General features: G+C 43.8%; 2 protein-coding genes across 5 annotated transcripts in view; both read right to left on the bottom strand.

Annotated features, from left to right (window-relative positions):
* LOC110535557 (rho GTPase-activating protein 12) overlaps positions 1–11,190 on the bottom strand; it is a 95,390-nt gene extending 84,200 nt beyond the window's left edge. For all 4 annotated transcript variants that reach the window (XM_036935292.1, XM_036935290.1, XM_036935291.1 and 1 more), the window contains exons 1-2: positions 10,965–11,190; positions 2,704–3,560 (exon numbers count right to left, since the gene is read on the bottom strand). In XM_036935292.1, the coding sequence (XP_036791187.1) occupies positions 2,704–3,516 (813 nt within the window). In that variant the 5' untranslated portion in view covers positions 3,517–3,560; positions 10,965–11,190. The remainder of the gene's footprint in view (positions 1–2,703; positions 3,561–10,964) is intronic.
* A 1,053-nt stretch (positions 11,191–12,243) lies between these two features.
* Positions 12,244–21,058, bottom strand: part of LOC110535558 (kinesin-1 heavy chain) — a 28,599-nt gene continuing 19,784 nt past the window's right edge. Inside the window, exons 16-25 of the mRNA XM_021620626.2 lie at positions 20,793–20,981; positions 20,431–20,548; positions 18,001–18,056; positions 17,589–17,698; positions 17,378–17,479; positions 17,063–17,195; positions 15,999–16,103; positions 15,365–15,581; positions 15,007–15,136; positions 12,244–14,771 (exon numbers count right to left, since the gene is read on the bottom strand). Coding sequence (XP_021476301.1) covers positions 15,018–15,136; positions 15,365–15,581; positions 15,999–16,103; positions 17,063–17,195; positions 17,378–17,479; positions 17,589–17,698; positions 18,001–18,056; positions 20,431–20,548; positions 20,793–20,981 — 1,149 coding nt within the window. The 3' untranslated portion in view covers positions 12,244–14,771; positions 15,007–15,017. The remainder of the gene's footprint in view (positions 14,772–15,006; positions 15,137–15,364; positions 15,582–15,998; positions 16,104–17,062; positions 17,196–17,377; positions 17,480–17,588; positions 17,699–18,000; positions 18,057–20,430; positions 20,549–20,792; positions 20,982–21,058) is intronic.

The raw sequence follows: 21,058 nt of genomic DNA on the forward strand, positions 1-21,058 counted from the left end.
CTGAAATACCACTCCATACAGATGCCAGTCAGGGTCTTGAGCAGTAAGGAAAGAGGTTTATTTTGACAATCCTTTAAGAGCATAGGAGCTGTGCTTTTAGAAGAGCAAGGAAGGGATGGGGGAGGGGGGGGGGGTTGTCAGCAGAATCTAAATGGGACTCAGGGGTGACATTGCCAACGAACCCATCGGAACAAAGCTGTGAATCAACCAGAGAAATGTGGGCCACCTGATCCTATAGCTACTACTGGCCTAACAGAGCCCTACAGAGAAGGGAATTAGGGTAGGAAGAATATGGTAACACACAGAGGTTTACTATCCTTCACTGATCTGATCAAATCAATTTAGGCTAGGGAGACGAGCTGGCACTGGCTCAGGCTAGCTCGTCACTGACAAATCCTCACAAACATTCCCTGATTCTCTATCCTATGGAGGGAGAACGATAAAGGCAAGGGGGTAGAGGGAAGGAGGGGATACAGGCAAGGGAGGAGAGGAGGGGATACAGGCAATGGAGGAGAGGAGGGGATACAGGCAAGGGAGGAGAGGGAAAGAGGGGATAAAGGCAAGGGAGGAGAGGGAAGGAGGGGATAAAGGCAAGGGAGGAGAGGGGAGGAGGGGATACAGGCGAAGGGAAGAGAGGGAAGGAGGGGATACAGGCAAGGGAGGAGAGGGAAGGAGGGGATACAGGCAGGGGAGGAGAGGGAAGGAGGGGATACAGGCAGGGGAGGAGAGGGAAGGAGGGGATACAGGCAAGGGAGGAGAGGGGAGGAGGGGATACAGGCAAGGGAGGAGAGGGAAGGAGGGGATACAAGCAAGGGAGGAGAGGGAAGGAGGGGATACAAGCAGGGGAGGAGAGGGATGGAGGGGATACAAGCAAGGGAGGAGAGGGAAGGAGGGGATACAGGCAGGGGAGGAGAGGGAAGGAGGGGATACAGGCAAGGGAGGAGAGGGAAGGAGGGGATACAAGCAGGGGAGGAGAGGGAAGGAGGGGATACAGGCAGGGGAGGAGAGGGAAGGAGGGGATGATAGAAAAAGGGGAAAAGAGGAAAAGAGACTTTGTGTAAATGTCTCAGCTCAAAGCGCGTTGCTTCACATACACACTTTTCTGCTGTAACCGTGCAATGACACAGGAATTGAAAGTGTTGGTTGGTTGCACTGCAGGGCCAATCACCTGCATGGCAACTGGCCACGAAATGACATGGAGCGGGTTTCACCTGACCAGACAGTGAGTGAGCTCCGCGGTTCACTGGCATAGCCAATTTGCCGTGGGCTAGGCATACGCTCAGTTGCAACTACCCACTACAATCTGTCAAAATAATTATGACAAAAACCCCTTGATGCACAAGTAACATGTAAATGACCGGGGCAAATGTGTATGATTATGGTCACCAGTTTGACAAGCATGAAATTAATTCTGGTGAATTAGACATCATTTTGCATGCAGCTGGTTGGGATTTCATCATTGTTTTACAACAAAAAACATTCAAATCTTGTCATGGTCTGCAGACCATTGGTTCCATTCTCTCTCTCTCCTCTAACCCCTAGCACATGGCTGTCACTCTTTGCGCACACACACACACACACACACACACACAGTGGGGCGACAGAGCCGAGAAGACTGATCCTCAGCTGATATGACCTAGTTTCTATTCAAGCCCAGACCCTCTCTTTGTTCCTCAGCCGCCTTCTGCCTCCTTCTCGACAAAGAACCTTCACATAATCTACCCACAGCCTGAATTTAGAAAGAACCTAAAAAAAATGCTCCCAAATCCATCTGCTCCTTCTGTAGACCACCACCTCCTTCACAGGAGGGACTCCTCTTGCCATTTTATTCACAAGTTCATTCATTTACACCTCAGACAGAGACAGACCGGATGATCCGGGCCTCTCCTGATGATGATAATGAGTCATAATGGAGGTGGGAGGAGGAGACCTACATGATCAACCTTGGTGAGGTCTGCGAGTTACACACATGCTGTTGCTGAGGTGGACACTCAACTGAGACTCCCATGGCTCTCTGCTCTAGACTCGGAGACTCTCAGAGCAATTCTACCCGCTTGCTGAGAGAGAGAGAGACCTGTTGGTACAAAGGAAAGTTTAGGCTCCAAACTCATCAGCACTATATTCCACTGTTGAAGTTGACCCCTCAAAACTGACCTCATCAGCAACTACATCCAAAACCAGACACCTGCTTCATTGATCAGCATATCACTCCAGTGTATGTCCCGTGTAGGTCCGACAACCACACTCAATTACAGGACCTTCAGATTTAACAGTGGTGCTATGAACACCTTATTTAGTCTTTAAATGGCCCACCGCGAACACGAGGAGCATCTACCCCCCCACCTTTATTAATAGGCACCTGCAGCAACTGTTGCTGCTCTTGTCAGATCTGGCAAATGAGGCCAAGAGTATTCAAGGCAATGGGGTAGGAATAAAACAGCATTGTCCATGGGGGCTGGTGAACGAAGACAGCTCCGTAGGACACAGTGGAGGAGAGACCCGCAATCAATCAAAATCTAATCTGACAGGAGGGAGAGATGGGAAGGAGGACACTTATCAGCTAATGTCTTCAAGCTAGCCAGGGACATGGATGAAAAAGAGAGCAAGGGAGAAAAGAGGATGCTGGATAGAGAAAGGGCTGTAATAATCATGGGTGTGTCGGTTCCCATTTAACAACAGCATGTTCATCATACTGTCTCTTACCTGCATGTGTTCAGCAGAGCTGCTACTTAGGTCGTCTCCGGACTCCGAGTCGTTCCGGAGCGTCTCCGACCCCTCCCCCGGGGAGTCGCCAGAAGAGGAGGGGGTCTGTTCTGTATCATCACTTCCCTGGTGGCGTTTATGGTCGTTGTAAGGGGCCCTGGGAGGCGGAGAGTCCGCCCGCATCCGTGGTAACGTGGAGTTGTTGCTGTGGTGATGGTTATTGTTGTTGTGTAGGAGCACCAGCTCGGCTACACCAGGGGGCTTGATGTGCCGCGGGCTACCCGGGTTCTGGTTGGCGTCCTTGGGCAGAGCGGGCGGGGTGACGTGCACCGGAAAGGGCGACGGCGTGGAGGAGGGCGACGGACGCCCAAAACTAGACATCTCCTGAGGCGGCCTGTTGTTGAGGTTCTCATTGGATGCTCTGCATATATCCAGAACTGTAGGCTTCACACGGAACGCCCCACTCACCCCACCAATCCCGCACGACACGAGGGGCTTCTGAGGGGGCATGAGCGCCCGGCGCACTTCCCTGACGTACTGTGCTGGGACATAGAAGGCTTTCATCCCCTCCTCCTTCCTCACCTGCCACCAGTCCTCGTTGGTCTTCCTGACCAGCATGTAGCACTCCCCCTGCCTGATGGAGATCAGCTTGTCCTTGGCCGTGTACTCATAGTCGTACTCCACCTCCACGTACACCTGGCCTGGGGCGATGGTGGGCACATCCACCCCGCCGCCATGCCCATCTCTGTCAGCCATGATGGTGTTGACCCCTTCTAACCGTGTCGACCTTTGACCTCTATTGGTGCTCAGCATTGGAGGGCTGGGGGATCCACATCTCTCACTGAGGATCAGCTAGACTGCAGGGAGAAGAAAATAGGAAGGTTTCAGTTCAGGTTTCAGGTTTACCTTCTTTCATCACAGGCTAAGGACTTCATTTCTACCCCCTACCGACCACCCTGACCCTGCATAAAGACGGTACTTTTACAGCCCACTGTCTGAATGGGACTGAAACTTTAATGTAATCCAACACAAACAGACACTACTACTCACCACAACAACACTCGCCTTTAAATCCTACTTTATTACGGACTTCCTCCCACAAGTCTCTCTCAGACAACACTGGCATGATGTCACAAGCTATTCTCAGTAAGTGAAGATCATACAGGTGCTAATTCACTCATTTTCAAAACCAGCTTTAAACACACAGGATCAGAAACAGAAAGAGATGGCTGCGGCTACAGATATGACTGGATAGGAAATCCACAGAGGAAACCTCAACTAACCTCAAAGGAACACAGGTGAGGCCAGCCTGACCTCAATCACCTGAACCCACACACACACACACACACACACACACACACACAGACAGAGCCTTCTTGTGATCAGATGACAATGGCAGAGAGACACACTGTCCTAAATAAAGCCTAAAATGGCCAGAGTTGCATATAGTATTACTAATATAGGTCTACTATAAATAAAGCAAAAACGGTAGCCTACTGGCACCACAGCCTTATTTGGAATATTTAAGGCTCTGACTGGAGCTAGCCAGTTCCTTCGGTTTCTCAGAGGACACAAAATCCCTTACTTCATTCACATTTTACTGCCTCTAGTGACAGCCAAGACCCTCCTCCCCTTGTTTTCTTGACTGGGAACTGGGTCTTCCTCTGGTTTGGAAGCACTGTCAGTGATCTACAGTATCTGACATTGAAAATCCCCTGACATATCACCTAGAAATACCCATCAACATCAACTCAAGGTTCAGGGGCTCCCCTGCCAGAGGAGCTTCCATCCATAACTCCCTCGTGTCAGATAATCGTTATGCTCCTTTAAATAGCATCCACTGCAGTCTGTCTGACATCCCGAAGAGGCAGGAAAAAGCAGGTGCTTTTCTGAGGCGTGAGTCTATGCTGTATCTATATAGAGGATGGTCCCTCGTATGTAAAGGGATATGAACGCACACATTTAGCCACGGTGGCAGAGGACACACACAACAGCCTCCCACCAAGAATAGATATATGGTAGTTACGGTGGTCTGGGAGTGAGTGCGAGTGACAGAGAATAGGCTATCACAGAGCGGCGACTGTACACCGATCAGGATGATCTACTACAGAGCAATTCCACGTTAACGGAAATACTTAACAGAAGTATTTTCTCACTTTAAAATGCATGCCAAACAAGAACCGTTGATTTCAAAGTGTAACAATCCATATAACTACGCAGAGGACCTCAGCCACCTGAGCAACAGGCTGCGGCTATGTAACCCTGACCTATTCCCCAGACGTGATACATTGTCCCGGACCTGCTGTTTTCCAGCCCCTCCCTCTCTCTACCGCACCTGCTGTTATGACCTCTGAATGCTCGGCTATGAAAAGCCAACTGACATTTACTCCTGAGGTGCTGACCTTTTGCACCCTCAACAACCACTGTGATTATTATTTGACCCTGCTGGTCATCTATGAACGTTTGAACATCTTGAAGAATGATCGATCTGGCCTTAATGGCCATGAACAGTTGAAGTCGGAAGTTTACATACACCTTAGCCAAATAGATTTAAAATCTCAGTTTCTCACAATTCCTGACATTTAGTCCTAGTAAAAATTCCCTGTCTTAGGTCAGTTAGGATCATCACTTAATTTTAAGAATGTGAAATGTCAGAATAATAGTAGAGGGAATTATTTATTTCAGGTTTATTTCTTCGTCACATTCCCAGTGGGTCAGCAGTTTACATCTACCAAATACTAATTGAATGTCATAGTGTTTAAATTGTTTAACTTGGGTGAAACGTTTTCGGTAGCCTTCCACAAGCTTCCCACAATAAGTTGGTTGAATTTTGGCACATTCCTCCTGACAGAACTGGTGAAACTGAGTCAGGTTTGTAGGCCTCCTTGCTCGCACATGCTTTTTCAGTTCTGTCCACAAATTTTCTATAGGATTGAGGTCAGGGTTTTGTGATGGCCACTCCAATACCTTGACACAACTTCTGGAAGTATGCTTGAGGTCATTGTCCATTTGGAAAACCCATTAGCAACCAAGCTTTAACTTCCTGACTGACGTCTTGAGACGTTGCTTCAATATATCCACATAATTTTCCTGGCTCATGATGCCATCTATTTTATGAAGTGCACCCGTCCCTCCTGCACCAAAGCACCCCCACAACATGATGCTGCTACCCCCGTGCTTCACCGTTGGGATGGTGTTTTTCGGCTTGCAAGCCTCCTCCTTTTTCCTCCAAACGATGGTCACTATGGCCAAACAGTTCTATTTTTGTTTCATCAGACTAGAGGACATTTCTTGAAAAATTACTATTTTTCTCCCCATGTGCAGTTGCAAACCGTAGTCTGTATTTTTTTAATTGCGGTTTTGGAGCAGTGGCTTCTTACTTGCTGAGCGGCCTTTCAGGTTATGTCGATATAGGACTCATTTTACTGTGGATATAGATACTTTTGTACCTGTTTCCTCCAGCATCTTCACAAGGTCCTCTGCTGTTGTTCTGGGATTGATTTACACTTTTCGCACCAAAGTACTTTCATCTCTTGAAGAAAGAATCTCCTTCCTGAGCGGTATGATGGCTGCGTGGTCCCATGGTGTTAATACTTGCGTACTGTTGTTTGTACAGATGAACGTGGTACCTTCAGGAGTTTGGAAATTGCTCCCAAGGATGAAGCAGACTTGTGGAGGTCTACAATTGTTTTTCAGAGGTCTTGGCTGATTTCTTTTGATTTTCCCATGATGTCAAGCAAAGAGGCACTGAGTTTGAAGGTAGACCTTGAAATACATCCACAGGTACACCTCCAATTGACTCAAATTATGTCAATTAGCCTATCAGAAGCTTCTAAAGCCATGACATCATTTTCTGGAATTTTCCAAGCTGTTTAAAGGCACAGTCAACTTAGTGTATGTAAACTTCTGGCCCACTGGAATTGTGATACAGTGAATTATAAGTGAAATAATCTGTCTGTAAACAATTGTTGGAAAAATAACTTGTGTCATGCACAAAGTAGATGTCCTAACCGACTTACCAAAACTATAGTTTGTTAACAAGAAATTTGTGGAGTGGTTGAAAAATTTGTTTTAATGATGCCAACCTAAGTGTATGTAACCCTCCGACTTCAACTGTATATACAGTGTATATACACTACCGTTCAAAAGTTTGGGGTCACTTCGAAATGTCCTTGTTTTTGAAAGAAAAGCTACTTTTTTGCACATTAAAATCATATCAAATTGATCAGAAATACAGTATAAATATTGTTAATGTTGTAAATGAATATTGTAGCTGGAAACGGCTGATTTTGTATAGAATATCTACATAGGCGTACAGAGGCCCATTATCAGCAACCATCACTCCTGTTCCAATGTCACGTTGTGTTAGCTAATCCAAGTTCATCATTTTAAAAGGCTAATTGATAATTATAAAATCATTTTGCAATTACGTTAGCACAGCTGAAAACTGTTGTTCTAATTAAAGAAGCAATAAAACTGTCCTTCTCTAGACTAGTTGAGTATCTGAAGCATCAGCATTTGTGGGTTCGATTACAGGCTCAAAATGGCAAGAAACAAAGAACTTTCTTCTGAATCTTGTCAGTGTATTCTTGTTCTGAGAAATTAAGGCTATAACATGTGAGAAATTGCCAAGAAACTGAAGATCTGGTACAGCGCTGTGTACTAGTCCCTTCACAGAACAGCGCAAACTGGCTCTAACCAGAATAAAAATAGGAGTGGGAGGCCCCGGTGCACAACTGAGCAAGAGGACAAGTACATTAGAGGGTCTAGTTTGAGAATCAGACACCTCACAAGTCCTCAACTGGCAGCTTCATTAAATAGTACCCGCAAAACACCAGTATCAACGTCAACAGTGAAAAGCTGACTCCGGGATGCTGGCCTTCTAGGCAGAGTTGCAAAGAAAAAGCCATATCTCAGACTGGCCAATAAAGATAAAATATTAAGATGGGCAAAAGAACACAGACACAGGAAGTCTGCTATGAAGGCCAGCATCCCGGAATCAAGAAATTGGTTATTCATTTTGAGGATATCTTCGTCGTGCAATTTTACATCTAACTAACATGTTTGGTGCACTATTTCTCAAAGAAAAAAAATGTGCATGAAAACAAGCGCTCGTTGAATGACAACAAAAATACTTTATTGAAGAATCCCTACAGTTGACCTATCATGGAAGAAGGGGTGTAGACTTTGGCTCCCGAACATCGGCTGGCCCCGAGAAAACAATTGTGTGCCCGAAGTCCAAAACGTCACAAAATGTCAATATACGCACAAACTCTTTCCGAACTGTTCCACTTAGGAAGCATGTGTAGGCCGTATGTGTACTTCTGTCACACGTCCTCTCGTGTCACACACAGGAACCAGAGCTCTCCCTCTTCAGCTTACACTACCCAGCATATCTATGGGTGTGAAGAGGGGAGACTGACTTACTCTCTGACACACACATGGTGTAAAGAGGAGGGACTGGAGACTGGCGACTGCCATTAATACCGATAACAGCCACACGAGTGGTGCTGCATACCCACAGCAATCACTCCCTAACAGGCTCACATACCTTTTCATCATGCCACCACCTCCTAAGATGGATGATTCATTTTGTTTGGGCACTCTGTAGCCTCATTTCATACTGTACACATTGTAACCAAACGGTATATTGTTCCTTGTAATGTATTGCATGATATACATTAGTGATATACAGTAAGTGTTGGCTAGAGTAGACAGAGAATGGGACAAGGCATTATGTTTGTACGAGTTATACATTAGGCACCTTTTCTCCAAAGAGGCAGTGTCATTATATCTAAAGACCGTATGACTGTTAATACTATGTTTATAACTAATCTACAGTTCTAACAAAAAGTTGCTCTCCGTAATATTCCTGGTCTGAGATTTCCATGGCAACACAATTGAACCAATGGATGACTTTTATGGAAGAGGTGTCAATCAAACCCACAACAAAGCTCAAAACCCAGATAAGGAAACTGGTGATGGAGCCGAAGCATTACTTCCGACACTTAAATCAACCCATTCTAAACTACAGCTAACTGTAAATACAGCTGACTTCTGGGAAACAATGAAACTGACAGCTTGAGTAACAGTGTTTTTGAAGGCCGACTCTCCTCTCGCTGTCTGCATCCCAAATAGAACCCTATTTCCCCTATGGGCCCTGGTCAAAAGTAGTGCAGTATATGGGGAATAGGGTGCTATTTGGGACGCAAACGCCAACTGATGTGTCATTAATTTCTGTGGCAGGCTGTGAAACAGGAAACAGGGAATTGCAATCCATCTCAGATAAATTCTCTGCTCTAAGAAGAACAAATTACAGTCAGTCCTTAAGCAATATAAGCCAACTAGTTGCTCTGTTATTGATTAAAATCAAAACGGGAGACAAGTAAAAAATACCTTTCAAAATGGCAATGGCTCACCTTTGGGAGGTCTCACCCTATTGAATGAGCTCCAAAATACTAGGCGACTTGTTGATTACCCTCTTTTATACCGCACATAATAGGGTATTATTCATGCTTATCTTGATGTTCAGTTTATCTGTAGGCTATGCACCAATAAGATCTATAAGCACCCCATGATAAGATCTAAAGTGGGGTGTCAAACATATGGCCCATGAGGCATACATTCATACAGTTTCTTGACTGTGTCCAGAGCTCTCTAATAATAACCGAAATGAAAGCTAGACAGTCAGGGAACATCAAAAATTCGAAAAACGATGGCTAGAAGTTTGAAGGTGATGAAATATAACCCGTGAACAGTGCAGCCCCCCGGAACTCATTGAAGACTGAATGCGGCCCGAGGGGCAAAATCTGTTTGACACCCCTGGTCAGCTTATTGTGACGATCTCTCCATCCATCCACAGCCACACACTAAATTGATCGTTGGAAAGTATTATGTAGAACAATATGTCCTATTATTAGAAAGAAACAAATCGGACAAACTGGGGGACCTGTCCTATGGTCTGAGGATGATGGATGGATTATCATTATGTAAGGAACATTAACTATGCTTTCGTTTTCACGCATCGCTGGCCACGCAAGCACCGCAACACTGAGATTCCACATGCCTTTGTCCCAGTGGTTCTATTGGAAACAGAATAACAGATGTCACCAAGGCTGTGCGGTAGCCAACAACATGTGCATATAGGCCTACTGCTGTTCAAATGTTTTCCCAATTGTAGTTGTAAATTGGTGTGTGGATGGGGATAAGTAATGGTGCAAAGACGCATTGCATTCAACAACTTGGCAAAGCAAAAACATGGATTTAATATCTTTGAGGTTGTTCTTTTTTTGTAGAACCACCTGCAACTGGAAACGGACATTTAACCGAATCAAAAACGAAGAAAGTATCGCCAAGAAAAAAATGGTTAGTTTATAAATCTATGGCGGTGGTTTCTATGGGGCTTTCCTGTAACGCCCAGTAATGGACACCAAAAATCATGTAACTAGGCTCCAGCAGACCTGCTCTGACTTGGAGCCAAGGCAAGGTCTTGGGTACCTTTCAGCTTCTCATTTACATAACAATGGCTAACTTTAACACCGTTTCACAAAGCAACAGTCTTGAATGATGGAGGTTGTTGATTCTGCTGGCCAGTCTTGTATTCCATAACTCCCTGGTGGAAACACAATAACACTAGAGCTAACATTAACATAAAACACTGGCGACACGCTGGTGTGGTGGTAAGTCTAGATGGAAAAGCACCATTCAAATACAACAAAAGGAGTTTAATCCATATTCAATTTCAACAAAAGACCCCGACGAGACAAACGCTCATTCCCAAACCAGGAAAGTCTGGCTACTGCCACTAATAGCCACTAACGTTTAGTCGTGCAGGAAAAAAAGATCCCTTTAAGAAACATTTGACACAGATGTGATTCATATCAAACTATTAGACCTGTTGGAAATAATCTGTTTACCAATTGTAGGCTACCTATGCTAAGAAAGCAATGCGTTGTACAAAAATGTAGCCAGTGTATCACGTGAAAAACCACGTACATACAACCAAAACAATATTGGCACCCCAATATCACCCAGCGTTGTAGCCTAAATATCAAAACAGAGCTCACGTTTATAAATATAGTTATGTTACTACACCACAACAACAGTAGGTTCTAATGCACCCCTCTGTGAAGGTACTCGAGGTCAAAGAAACCAAAGTAGCCAGTCGTTTTTGCAACTATGCATTACAACAAGGTAACTCTGGAAGTAACCAATAACTATCTGCGGTCTTGCGATGAATGATGTAACGTAAGCCTACACACCTTTTTAATGGTATCTTCTTTCTCTTCAAAGAATAAGCTGGCCAACGGCGGTTTGTTTTGTGCGGAACTTTTCCTCCAGATATATCAGTGATCTTAGCTGCTCCAGTACGCGACTCGAGTACGCTATCTCTGTATTCAGTGTTCCCAATCCCCCGCCTCGTTTTCACTCTGGCGTGGTGCTGTCGCTTGTGAGCGCTGGTTTGGTCGGTTCTCCCACCCTGGCTGTCTGTCTGCCTGTCTGCCTGGCTGTCTGTCTGCCTGTCTGCCTGCCAACTTTGATGGACGATAGGCTACTCCTGGCATGCCATCTGGTGGTCAATAGTCTCACCTAGTGGCAATAGGCTACCACTTGCTTTCCTTGAAAGCTATTCTACCAGTCTTAATTTTGAAAATAGGTTATTTGTTCAAAATTACAGTTTAATTTGTAACAAATGTGGTTTATTGGTTTAGCCTATAGGCTACTATATCCCATGCCACATGTGTAACGTGATGGGGTTGATATGGGTCTCTCTTAGTTGCAATGATCTGACAATTGAAAAACAATGGTCTGGTGATCATCAAGACAGCTCCATAAAGAAAGAGCTCCTAATTTACCGTCTCGGTTTCTTGAGTCACCATCGGTTACCATCTCAAGCCAAATCTGTGACAGACGTTTCAAGACTGCCCCACAATTATCTAATGATTTAATAATAGATTACGGGGGATTTGGATTTGTCCAAATGATCCGCACCCAAAATAAATCAGCATTCTTTCTAAGAAAAGCCAGTCCTGCCAAAGCTAAGTAAAACAATTACTGAAAACATATCACCAAAATGTACAATAGCTTGTTTTTCCACTCATCAGATTCCGTTATTTGATAGTGTGTGACTGTACCATAGCGTGCTCTGCTGGTGTGAATGGGCCAGTGCATCCAACGGCCCATTTACCTGCTACAGAATGCAGGTAATCTACTGGTAGGGCTGGGCAATCAATGCCATGAGCAACAAGCATTTTTAAACTACGTGTACTATTACCAGACAAGGGTGTAGTCTTGACTCAGTATGATATATGGACCCCATCCTTTCCATGTGATACAATCATAAAAACTCCAACCAAGAGGCAACATTCACTTTTAACAAAGAAGCAGGTTTATCAACTTCCACTGGCCTCCGAGTTGGTGATTTTCCTCTCCGCTTCGCTTCTCAATTCATTGATTTTGGAAAGCAAGGTTGGAGAGCGTTTCCTTCCTGTTCCCGATGAAACAAGTTGACCACGATAAATGAGTAAGCAGTGCACGGACTTCTCTCTTTGAGACTTTATTGGTTTCAACTCTAGGGTAAAATCTTGGGAACCAAGGCTACAGAAAGCACTTGAGGATAACGATGTGCAGAACACTGCAATGCATTGATCTCCCTAGGGTTATATATAAAATATACACACACAATTTGCATCATACACAGACAGTGCCGACCATCGTAACCTGGCCAGACCACAAGCTCTCAGACAATCATTTGGTTATTAGTTTACAAACCAAAGACAGAACAACTCCGGTTATGCTTCGCTTATGTGTTTTTCCTTTTGCAGAAAAGGAGCAGAATCGGTATTTGAGCGGTCCTTTATGGCAGGTACAGTTATGACACTTTATGTATCTTGGATTACAATTCAAAAGTGCTTCAGGCTAAAATTTCAACTTCAAATATCACACATGACAAACCAAAAAGTCAGGAGACTGATTCGTTAGTTTTAGTTTGTTTTACTTTTTTTATAATGCAGGTCCCACTCCCTCACCTTAAACCTTCTTCACAATAACTGATCCATATTGCACTCACTATAGTCAGGTCTGTACAGCACTGGGCTATACCAGACAGTCTTCGCAGATGCTTCAGTTTTACACAGTATTGGGAAGGAAGGACAATGTTTTGGATCATTTCATTTTCTAAGCAATGGAGGATACAAAAAAAATAGTCAAATCAATAACGGTAAACAAAAAAACAAACAATTTAGGTAGTTAAAAACAAATGGCAGCGACTAAAGCTTTCATCCTGCCTACACACCAATAAATAACTCAGATGCCATCTATCGACTGTAGCTAGGGGAGGATGGCGTTATGAAGATTGGTGACTGCGTGGACAAGACAGGCTCCGTTCCTACATCCACATTAGCATCCCACTTAGAATGTAATCTTGTTAACTAGACACAATTAGAAGGAGACAAGGTTACTTAGAATGAAGCAATGCATTGGCTAGTTTGGGCATGTGAGTGTTGACGCAGATCCCAATTCACCAGTCCCCCAAGCAAACCCCTGCATACAAGAGGCAGGTGTGCAGTCATAAAATGAAAAAGTTGGGCTGCTGAAGAATTTTGATGACAGATTCAGACACCGATGAAAAAAAGTTGAATAGAGAGGAAAAACAGAATCACTCAAATGTATGCCCAAACCACACAACTACACAGGCAGTAGGCACAGAAACAAGACACTATGAAACTCATGATTGGGCTAAAGTGAGGGGCTCATACGAGTTCTCACAAACTACTACACACTAACCAAGGGAGAAAAAAAAGCCATTTCTATATTTTTGCCGGAGAACATTTGTTTAAACGTCATCTTCGATATAGAGCATTATCTAACATGTCCTTGTGATAGGCGAAGTAGAGGGATACGCTGGCATAGTGACACATCATAAACTTGGACAAATTCATCAGGACAGTCAAGCATCTAGAACAATCTTTTTGTGGTCCGAGAAGTAATCTTTCCACTGACGGTACTTTTCTCTTCAGTGATAACATTGACATCACTAGGACAAGACATGTTGCATTTCTTCAATTTTATCAAAGGGGATACGAAGCACTTGCATGTGCTGTTATTGATATACATTGATAGGGAACATTGCAGTTCAACCATTATAAAATGTCATCATACAGTACATTAACATGGACTGAATAGCTTGGACTTAGATAGGTGTGACACTGAAGCAGCTTCATTTTCCAATGTGAAAAAAAAATCTCACTTTTTGCCATTCGCCTCACAGGTTGTCCTATCCAACAGGATTCATCTCAAATTGCACCCTATTCCCCATTTAGTGCACTACTTTTAACCAAGCTCTTGTAGTGCATTAGAAAGAGAACAGGGTGCCATTTGGGAGTCATTTTCTGTCAATCACAAGTGCATGGTCCGGAAGATGTGTTCTACTACAGCATTTTAGCCCCGTAAGAAACGTCAAAGAGAAAGTAAAAAATGTCAGTGCTCAATCTAACTGTACAATAGAGGACAGTAGTGTATTTGTATACCTTTGATTAAGCTTATTTTAATCTAGACAGCAGGGTTAATTTGATGATATACTGTACATGGATAATCAGGCTAGGATGCTTCTCAGCAGATTTTCCAAACTTTGTCTTTAAAAAAAAAAAAAAACGTATATTTTTTTGGGGGGGAGAACCTGCGACAACATACATTCAACGTGGCAAAGTGCAGACTAAATAAAACCTTTTAGGACATTAATGGACACTGCTGTGCGACAGATAAAATGGAAGAGCTACGAGTGCGCGTTATTAGTTACATGTTGTTCATGTCGCCAGGCGCCAAGATCGCACTTTTATTCTATGGTTTGATCTTTGTCTTTTGTTTTGTAAGGAAATCAATTTCATTCAAACAAAAAGGATCAGGAAAAATAACTGTACAGCCTGTGTCTATTTCATATAGATTATAAACGTTGATACTGGAAGAATCGTCCCATGTCATGTGACAAGTTCTGTGTAGTGGAATGCCAGCTCCTGTGGGTGATCTTTGCATCTTAGCATGACTGTGAATATGTTTATCTTCTTCAGCAACTGAAGGACAAAGAGAGACAGAAGACAAAATGAGTGGAGGAAAAGCAAGACTTGTTTAAGCTTTGGCTGATCTATAAAAAAAAAACAGGGTCGTGTTCAGTAGTAAATCTGTTAGCAACGGAAAACGAGTAGCTGTGTTCTTATTGGACAAATTCAGGTAGTGCCTCACAGTTTCAAAATATTTTCTACCCAAGCGAACTGGCTCAGTAAAGTCTTCTGAGAGGCCTCGACTTACTTCTCGTTCCTTCATTGCGTGGCCCCTCCTCCTCTGATGGCGGTGGGCTGGTTGTTGAAGAGCCCAGTCCGGTTGACGTTGGGGTGGGTGGGGGATGCCACAGGAGGCTGGCCAGGCCGGATAGGTTTGGCTGGGGAGGACAGAGGCACAGCAACGTTTACATACCATCAAAGGAACACTATTGGCATCACTATTTAGCGTCTGAAAAGACCAAACTGTAATGTAAGTGTATTTATAGAACAAAGGACAGATCTCTCCGGGGGGAGCATTAAACTTTTAAAATCAGTGTGTGTGAATATGAATGACTGTGTGTGTATGAATACATGTGTTTATGCCGGTGTGTGTGCTCGCTCCTCACCGATCTGAGCCGAGTGGCCCCTCCTGGCCATGTTCTTAGCCCTGACGGCCTCCTTGATGCGGTCCACCTCCAGCTGGTAACGTTTGCGGTCACGTGCAGCGTTCTCTTTGGCCTCCTTCAGGGCAGACTCCAGGGCCTTGACCCGCTCAGCTGTAGCACGCAGGCGCTTCTCCAGTTTAGGAAGCTCACAGCGCAGGTCGGCATTATCACGCACCAGCTGGGGGGGGGGGGGGGGGTGTAGTGAGTGAGCGAAATAGACAGGGACCAAACATACAGGTTTCACTCACTAATTCATTTGTTCTTTCTTTCAGTCACTTTGCAGTTGTCCTTGGTATCTTTTCGACGTGTGACGAACATTTGTGTTGACAGAAGAGTACTTGTATCTTGGAGTAATTTGGCAATGTCTGTAACAGTGCCTTCCATTACAATAAAGGGCTCTGATCTGTGCCACAGAATGAACAGGCATAGAACCCATTACGGCATCATTGAAATGAATGGGGACGTGCATTCTACTCATTCTAATTTTGTGGTCTGTACCTGCTTACTGACTTTAGTGAACCATACCATTCGGTCATAGCAGGATACTTCTCTGCCATGGAAGAATTCATAACATCAGATGTATGCGTTTGTTTACCTGTTTGTGGACTTTTGTAAGCTGTTCCAGGTTGTTCTCCAGAAAGGATATTTTCTGTTTCTGAGCAGCACTGCCCCCTGTATCATCAGAGTCCATCTCAGCACTCTGCAGAAAACATACATTACTGAACATTTTGTTTTACAGCACATGCATCATTCACTCTCCCATTTATTTATCATTTATGAGACACACGCTTCTCCATTTTCTGTGAAAGGCACCAATAAAGCCACAAGTTCAGAGTTTGAAATGAGCACTGGGAAGCAGTAAATTAATATACCACATTAATATGCCTTTCACTGACCCATAGACTTTCAAGGTCGGAATGTCGGTACCATCACAAATATAAAATACCACAAATATCACATTTGTGACTCAGAGCTGATAAATAGGACTTTTAATCTAACTTATTGATGTGATCCAGGGTCACGCGCTCTCTCCTCTCCATCTTATCTATGTGAGCCAGCTAGAGCCTGAAGCCCGAGGGTTGGTGAAGAACCTCATAATAGTCTCTGAATCACAGCAGCATAGCAGATGCATCCTAAATGGCACCCTATTCCCTATATAGCGCACTACCTTGGAGCCTATGAGCCCTGGTCAAAAGCAGTCCACTATAAAAGAGAATAGGGCGCCATTTGGGACACAGAGACAGCATCTTATTTAAATCTTCACCTTTGAAGAAGAGAACTTCAGGCTGACCTAGTTACCAAAGCCTCCCTCTTTTGTCTGGCGCGGAGGTTCATTAAACATTCAACAGGGTAACAGGCGCATCACGCCAGGGTTAGAAGGGAACAGTTTTATTTTAACGGAAAAGTCTACACCTGTTGTATTCGGCGCATGCAACATCAAATTGGATTTAAACGTGGATCCCGCACTGTCCCGGTGATGATGGTACTGTGCAATGTAAGGGCAATATTATGTGAATGTTGTTCATTACACAGGGCTGATAAAGTAACTGATTCATATGGTTCCTTCTAAGTCTTTCTAAAATGCTAATATGGGTGGGGGGGGTGTGGGGGGGGGGGGTGCATCTCTCGCTTGTAAAAAGCTAACTCAATGTGCTTTACCTTCTTGACTCTGGTAGCCAGGTCCTGAACAAACAGCTTTCTGAGATTGTGTAGGGTCTGGAGCTCCTTAGCTACAGTCTCCTCCAGTCCCTTCAAGTCTTGTCTGGCCTGCTCTCTCCTGTCCTGCATCACCCTGTAACACACACACACACAACCAGATCGGTGACTCCCCATTGCCACATCACCATTGTTCATATGGCTGCAGACAGTCATTTATTTCTTCTCATTTATGCAGCGAAATCAGCTAAGGACAAATTATAGTGTGTGAATATTGATTGTGTGTGTACGATGGCAACCGGATGGGTGTTTACGCACGTGAGCTCGTGCAGCTTGCGGCTCTTCTCCTGGTCGGTGGACTTGAGCTTCTCGTGTTCCACCCTCAGACGCTTCTGCTCCAGCACGATCTCTTGGTTCAGACTGGAGAGATACAGATACAGACATAGTGAGACAGAATCTAACTAGAAAATAACAGTTGTTCCATGTGTCCAATGGGCCTCAAGGATTTCATGCGCGCGTGTTCCCTTACTCCTGCAGCTCAGTGATGAGTTTCTCCTTGCTGTCCAGCTCGTCTCTCAGGCTGCTGATCTGTTTCTGATGGGCCTCTCGGTGAGACTGGATCTGATGCTCGACTGCCTCCTAGGAACAACAGACACATATACAGGTAGTGACCGACAAATATATTACAACTAAGTATCAACACAATATAATAGTATTTTTTACCAGACACTTATCTACCGGGACTTTCATAGCAGTCAACTTTTGACTAAAGATATATATTTGGTATATTTATCCCATACAGGAATCAAATATACAATCGTGGAGAATCTTGTAGACAAATGCAACTGACTACAAACAAAAAAAAGTTAGAATAATATGGATAACCAGTTATCAAGTGAGGAAAGAATAGCCTGTCAGGAAAAATCCACTGTTGGTCATACCTTTACTTCAGTGGCAGTTTGGACCTCGTTCTCCTTCTCCATAGCCTGGACTTTCTCTGTGAGGGGAGAAAAGTAGATGTGTGTCAGCAATCATTTCACCACTAGATAGTGATATACTGTTCAGGGCTCGACATACAGGGCAGCCCGCTTGCCCGGGAAGGTTTGGGGAAACTCCCCGGGCCAGTTGATCATCCCTGTCCGTAGTCCGATCGAGCTAGTGAAAAAAAATATTGTAATAATGCCATCTATAATCTAAGCTATAAAATGTATTCAAAAACAGATGGGATTCCCGAAGCTGTTTGCTATTCCGATTATTTATCACAAGGGCACTGCACACATATAGCCTATAATCTGTCGGGCAGAGAGTGTGCAGCTCTCAAACAGCTGGTTGTTGTGTGGAGCAGCTCACCGAAGACCCGACAGCGGTAGGGGCAGGAAAGATGTTCAAAGTTAGGATATATACCAGTAAATACTAAGGCAAGAACGCAAGCCAGGTATTTAAAAAGTTCCAAATATTGGTTGAATATTTGCGATGAGCAATTTAGTCATCTTGGAATAGCCTACCTTGAAAATTGGACATTTTCTCTAGGCTATTTGGTCCTTGAAAAAGACATTGAAGTTATGGTAGCCGATTTAGAAGTTCTGCAGCTCCAATATATACTAAACAAAAATATAAAACGCAACATGTAAAGTGTTGGTGCCATGTTCTATGAGCTGAAATAAAAAAAATCCCAGAAATGTTACAAATGCACAAGAAGCTTATTTGTCTTAAATTGTGCGCAAATTTGTTTACATCCCTGGTAGCGAGCATTTCTCCTTTACCAAGATAATCCATCCACCTGACAGGTGTGGCATATCAAGAAGCGGATTAAAAGCATGATCATTACACAGGTGCACCTTGTACTGGGGACAATTTAAAAAAGGCCACTCTAAAATGTGCAGTTGTCACAGCACAATGCCACAGATGTCTCAAGTGTTGCGGGAGCGTGCAATTGACATGCTGACTGCAGGAATATCCAACAGAACTGTTGCCAGATAATTTAAATGTTAATTTCTCTACCATAAGCCGCCTCCAACATTGTTTTAGAGAATTTGGCAGTACGTTCAACCGGCCTCACGTGTACCAAAGCCAGGCCAGAACTTCCACGTCCGGCTTTTTCACCTGTGGAATCATCTGAGACCAGCCACCTTGATAGTTGATGAAACTGAGGAGTAGTTCTGTCTGTAATCCCTTTTGTGGGGGAAAAAACTATTCTGATTGGCCGAGTCTGGCTCCCCAGTGTGTGTGCCTACGCGCTCCCAGGCCCACCCATGGTTGTGCCTCTGCCCAGTCATGTGAAACCATAGATTAGGGCCAAATAAATACACTTTTTTTTTTTTTTTACATGTACTGATTTCCTTAAATTAAATGTAACTCAGCAAAAACGTAGAAATAGTTGCGTTTGTATTTTTGTTCAGTATAATTATTCTGTGATTTCATTTCAGGGCTCGAAACGGCAATATGTAGCAGCGCTCCTTAGTTTCCCGCCATTTCTATTGAAGGGTGTCGCGCTGACCTGTTGCGGTTATTATGAGCAAGATGACATTAAAGCGTTCTATTATAAAAAAGGAACACGTTTTTTGGGTCGCTTTTATTTGAAAACATGATAAAATAACATCTCAAATGGCGAGTGACTATCTACCACATGGACAGGCTTCATTAGAACGTTTGTGTCGGGAGCATGCTGTCTATTTAGTAAGGCAATGCCCACATTCTGACATATTTTAGCATGTAAAAAATTATGTGAATGTCAATGCATAATGCCTTTGGATAGGCCTATTAAAGAAAGTATTATTCTTAGTGGTAACGCATACTTTTTTTCTGCATCATTTTCTTTTTTTCTATAAGCTATTACAACAATTAAATATAAAATGTAGGTCATTGAAAATTACAATAAAGTACTTGAAAAATTCCTTGAAAGTCCTTGAATTTGACATACTAATGTCTGTATGAACCCTGTATAGGTGACTTGCTCAGTCTAGAAATGAAAGAAAATCACCTGAAAGATAAAATCACCTGAAAGATAAAATCACCTGAAAGATAAAATCACCTAAAATTATGAACAAATCATTTGTTTTCCTGTCAGATCTTGACCCCGGCACAATATTATTTTTTAAAATCTGGCCAGTAGCTTTCAGTTGGCACTGACCCGGGTGAGCCACTAGCAAATTTACCTGAATGTCAAGCCCTGCTGTTGAAAAGCTGGGTGTCAACCTCTAGCCAAATATGTCCGTCCGGTTTATAAAAAGAATATATAAAAATACACTGTTCAATAACGAATGTGTGATGTGCCATCTTGGGGACAGGTCTTCCTCGGTTAAGAGGGATCTTCCTATTTGAATAAAGGACGAATAAATTATTTTAAAAAAATGTAAAAAAGTTGTAGTCACCCTGAGTGCTGATCTTGACCAGCTCCTCGTTCAGAGAGTCTACGTTCTCCTCCAGCTGTCTCTTCTTCTGCTCCACGTTCTGAAGGTACTCCGTCAGGGACTTGATCTTAGCCTCGTGCTTGAGGAAGAGACAGCGAGAGAAAGTGAAAAGGTAGCAATAAATGGAACCAGGGTTGGGGTCGATTCCATTTAATTCAGTGAATTCAGGAGGTAAACTGTAATCACATTCCCAATCCAAATTTTCCTCATTGCTTTTCATTCAATGAATTGAAATAGACGTGATTAGAATTTAATTTGAGTGACTGCCACCCAGTGACACACTCCCCGAGCCCTCTGTTCCAGGTGACGTCAACGATGGTTACCTGGGAGATGCGTAGCTGACATGCTGCCAGCTCCTTCTCGTTCTCATCCATCTTCTGGTTGCTCTCTGACTGGGTGCTCTCCAGCTGTTTGCTGCGTTTCACCATGGTCTTCACCTCAGACTTCATCTTACTGATGTACAGACGAGCCACCGTAAACTCCTCGTCTATCAGACCACTGCCCTCATGTTGCTGGGAGGGGGAGAAAGGGGGAGGAGGCGAGGAAAGGCACAAATGTTAGACTCAAATGTCACCGTGCAAAAGACATG

The sequence above is a fragment of the Oncorhynchus mykiss genome, chromosome 11, assembly GCF_013265735.2.
Source record: "Oncorhynchus mykiss isolate Arlee chromosome 11, USDA_OmykA_1.1, whole genome shotgun sequence".
Classification (NCBI taxonomy): Eukaryota; Metazoa; Chordata; class Actinopteri; order Salmoniformes; family Salmonidae; genus Oncorhynchus; species Oncorhynchus mykiss.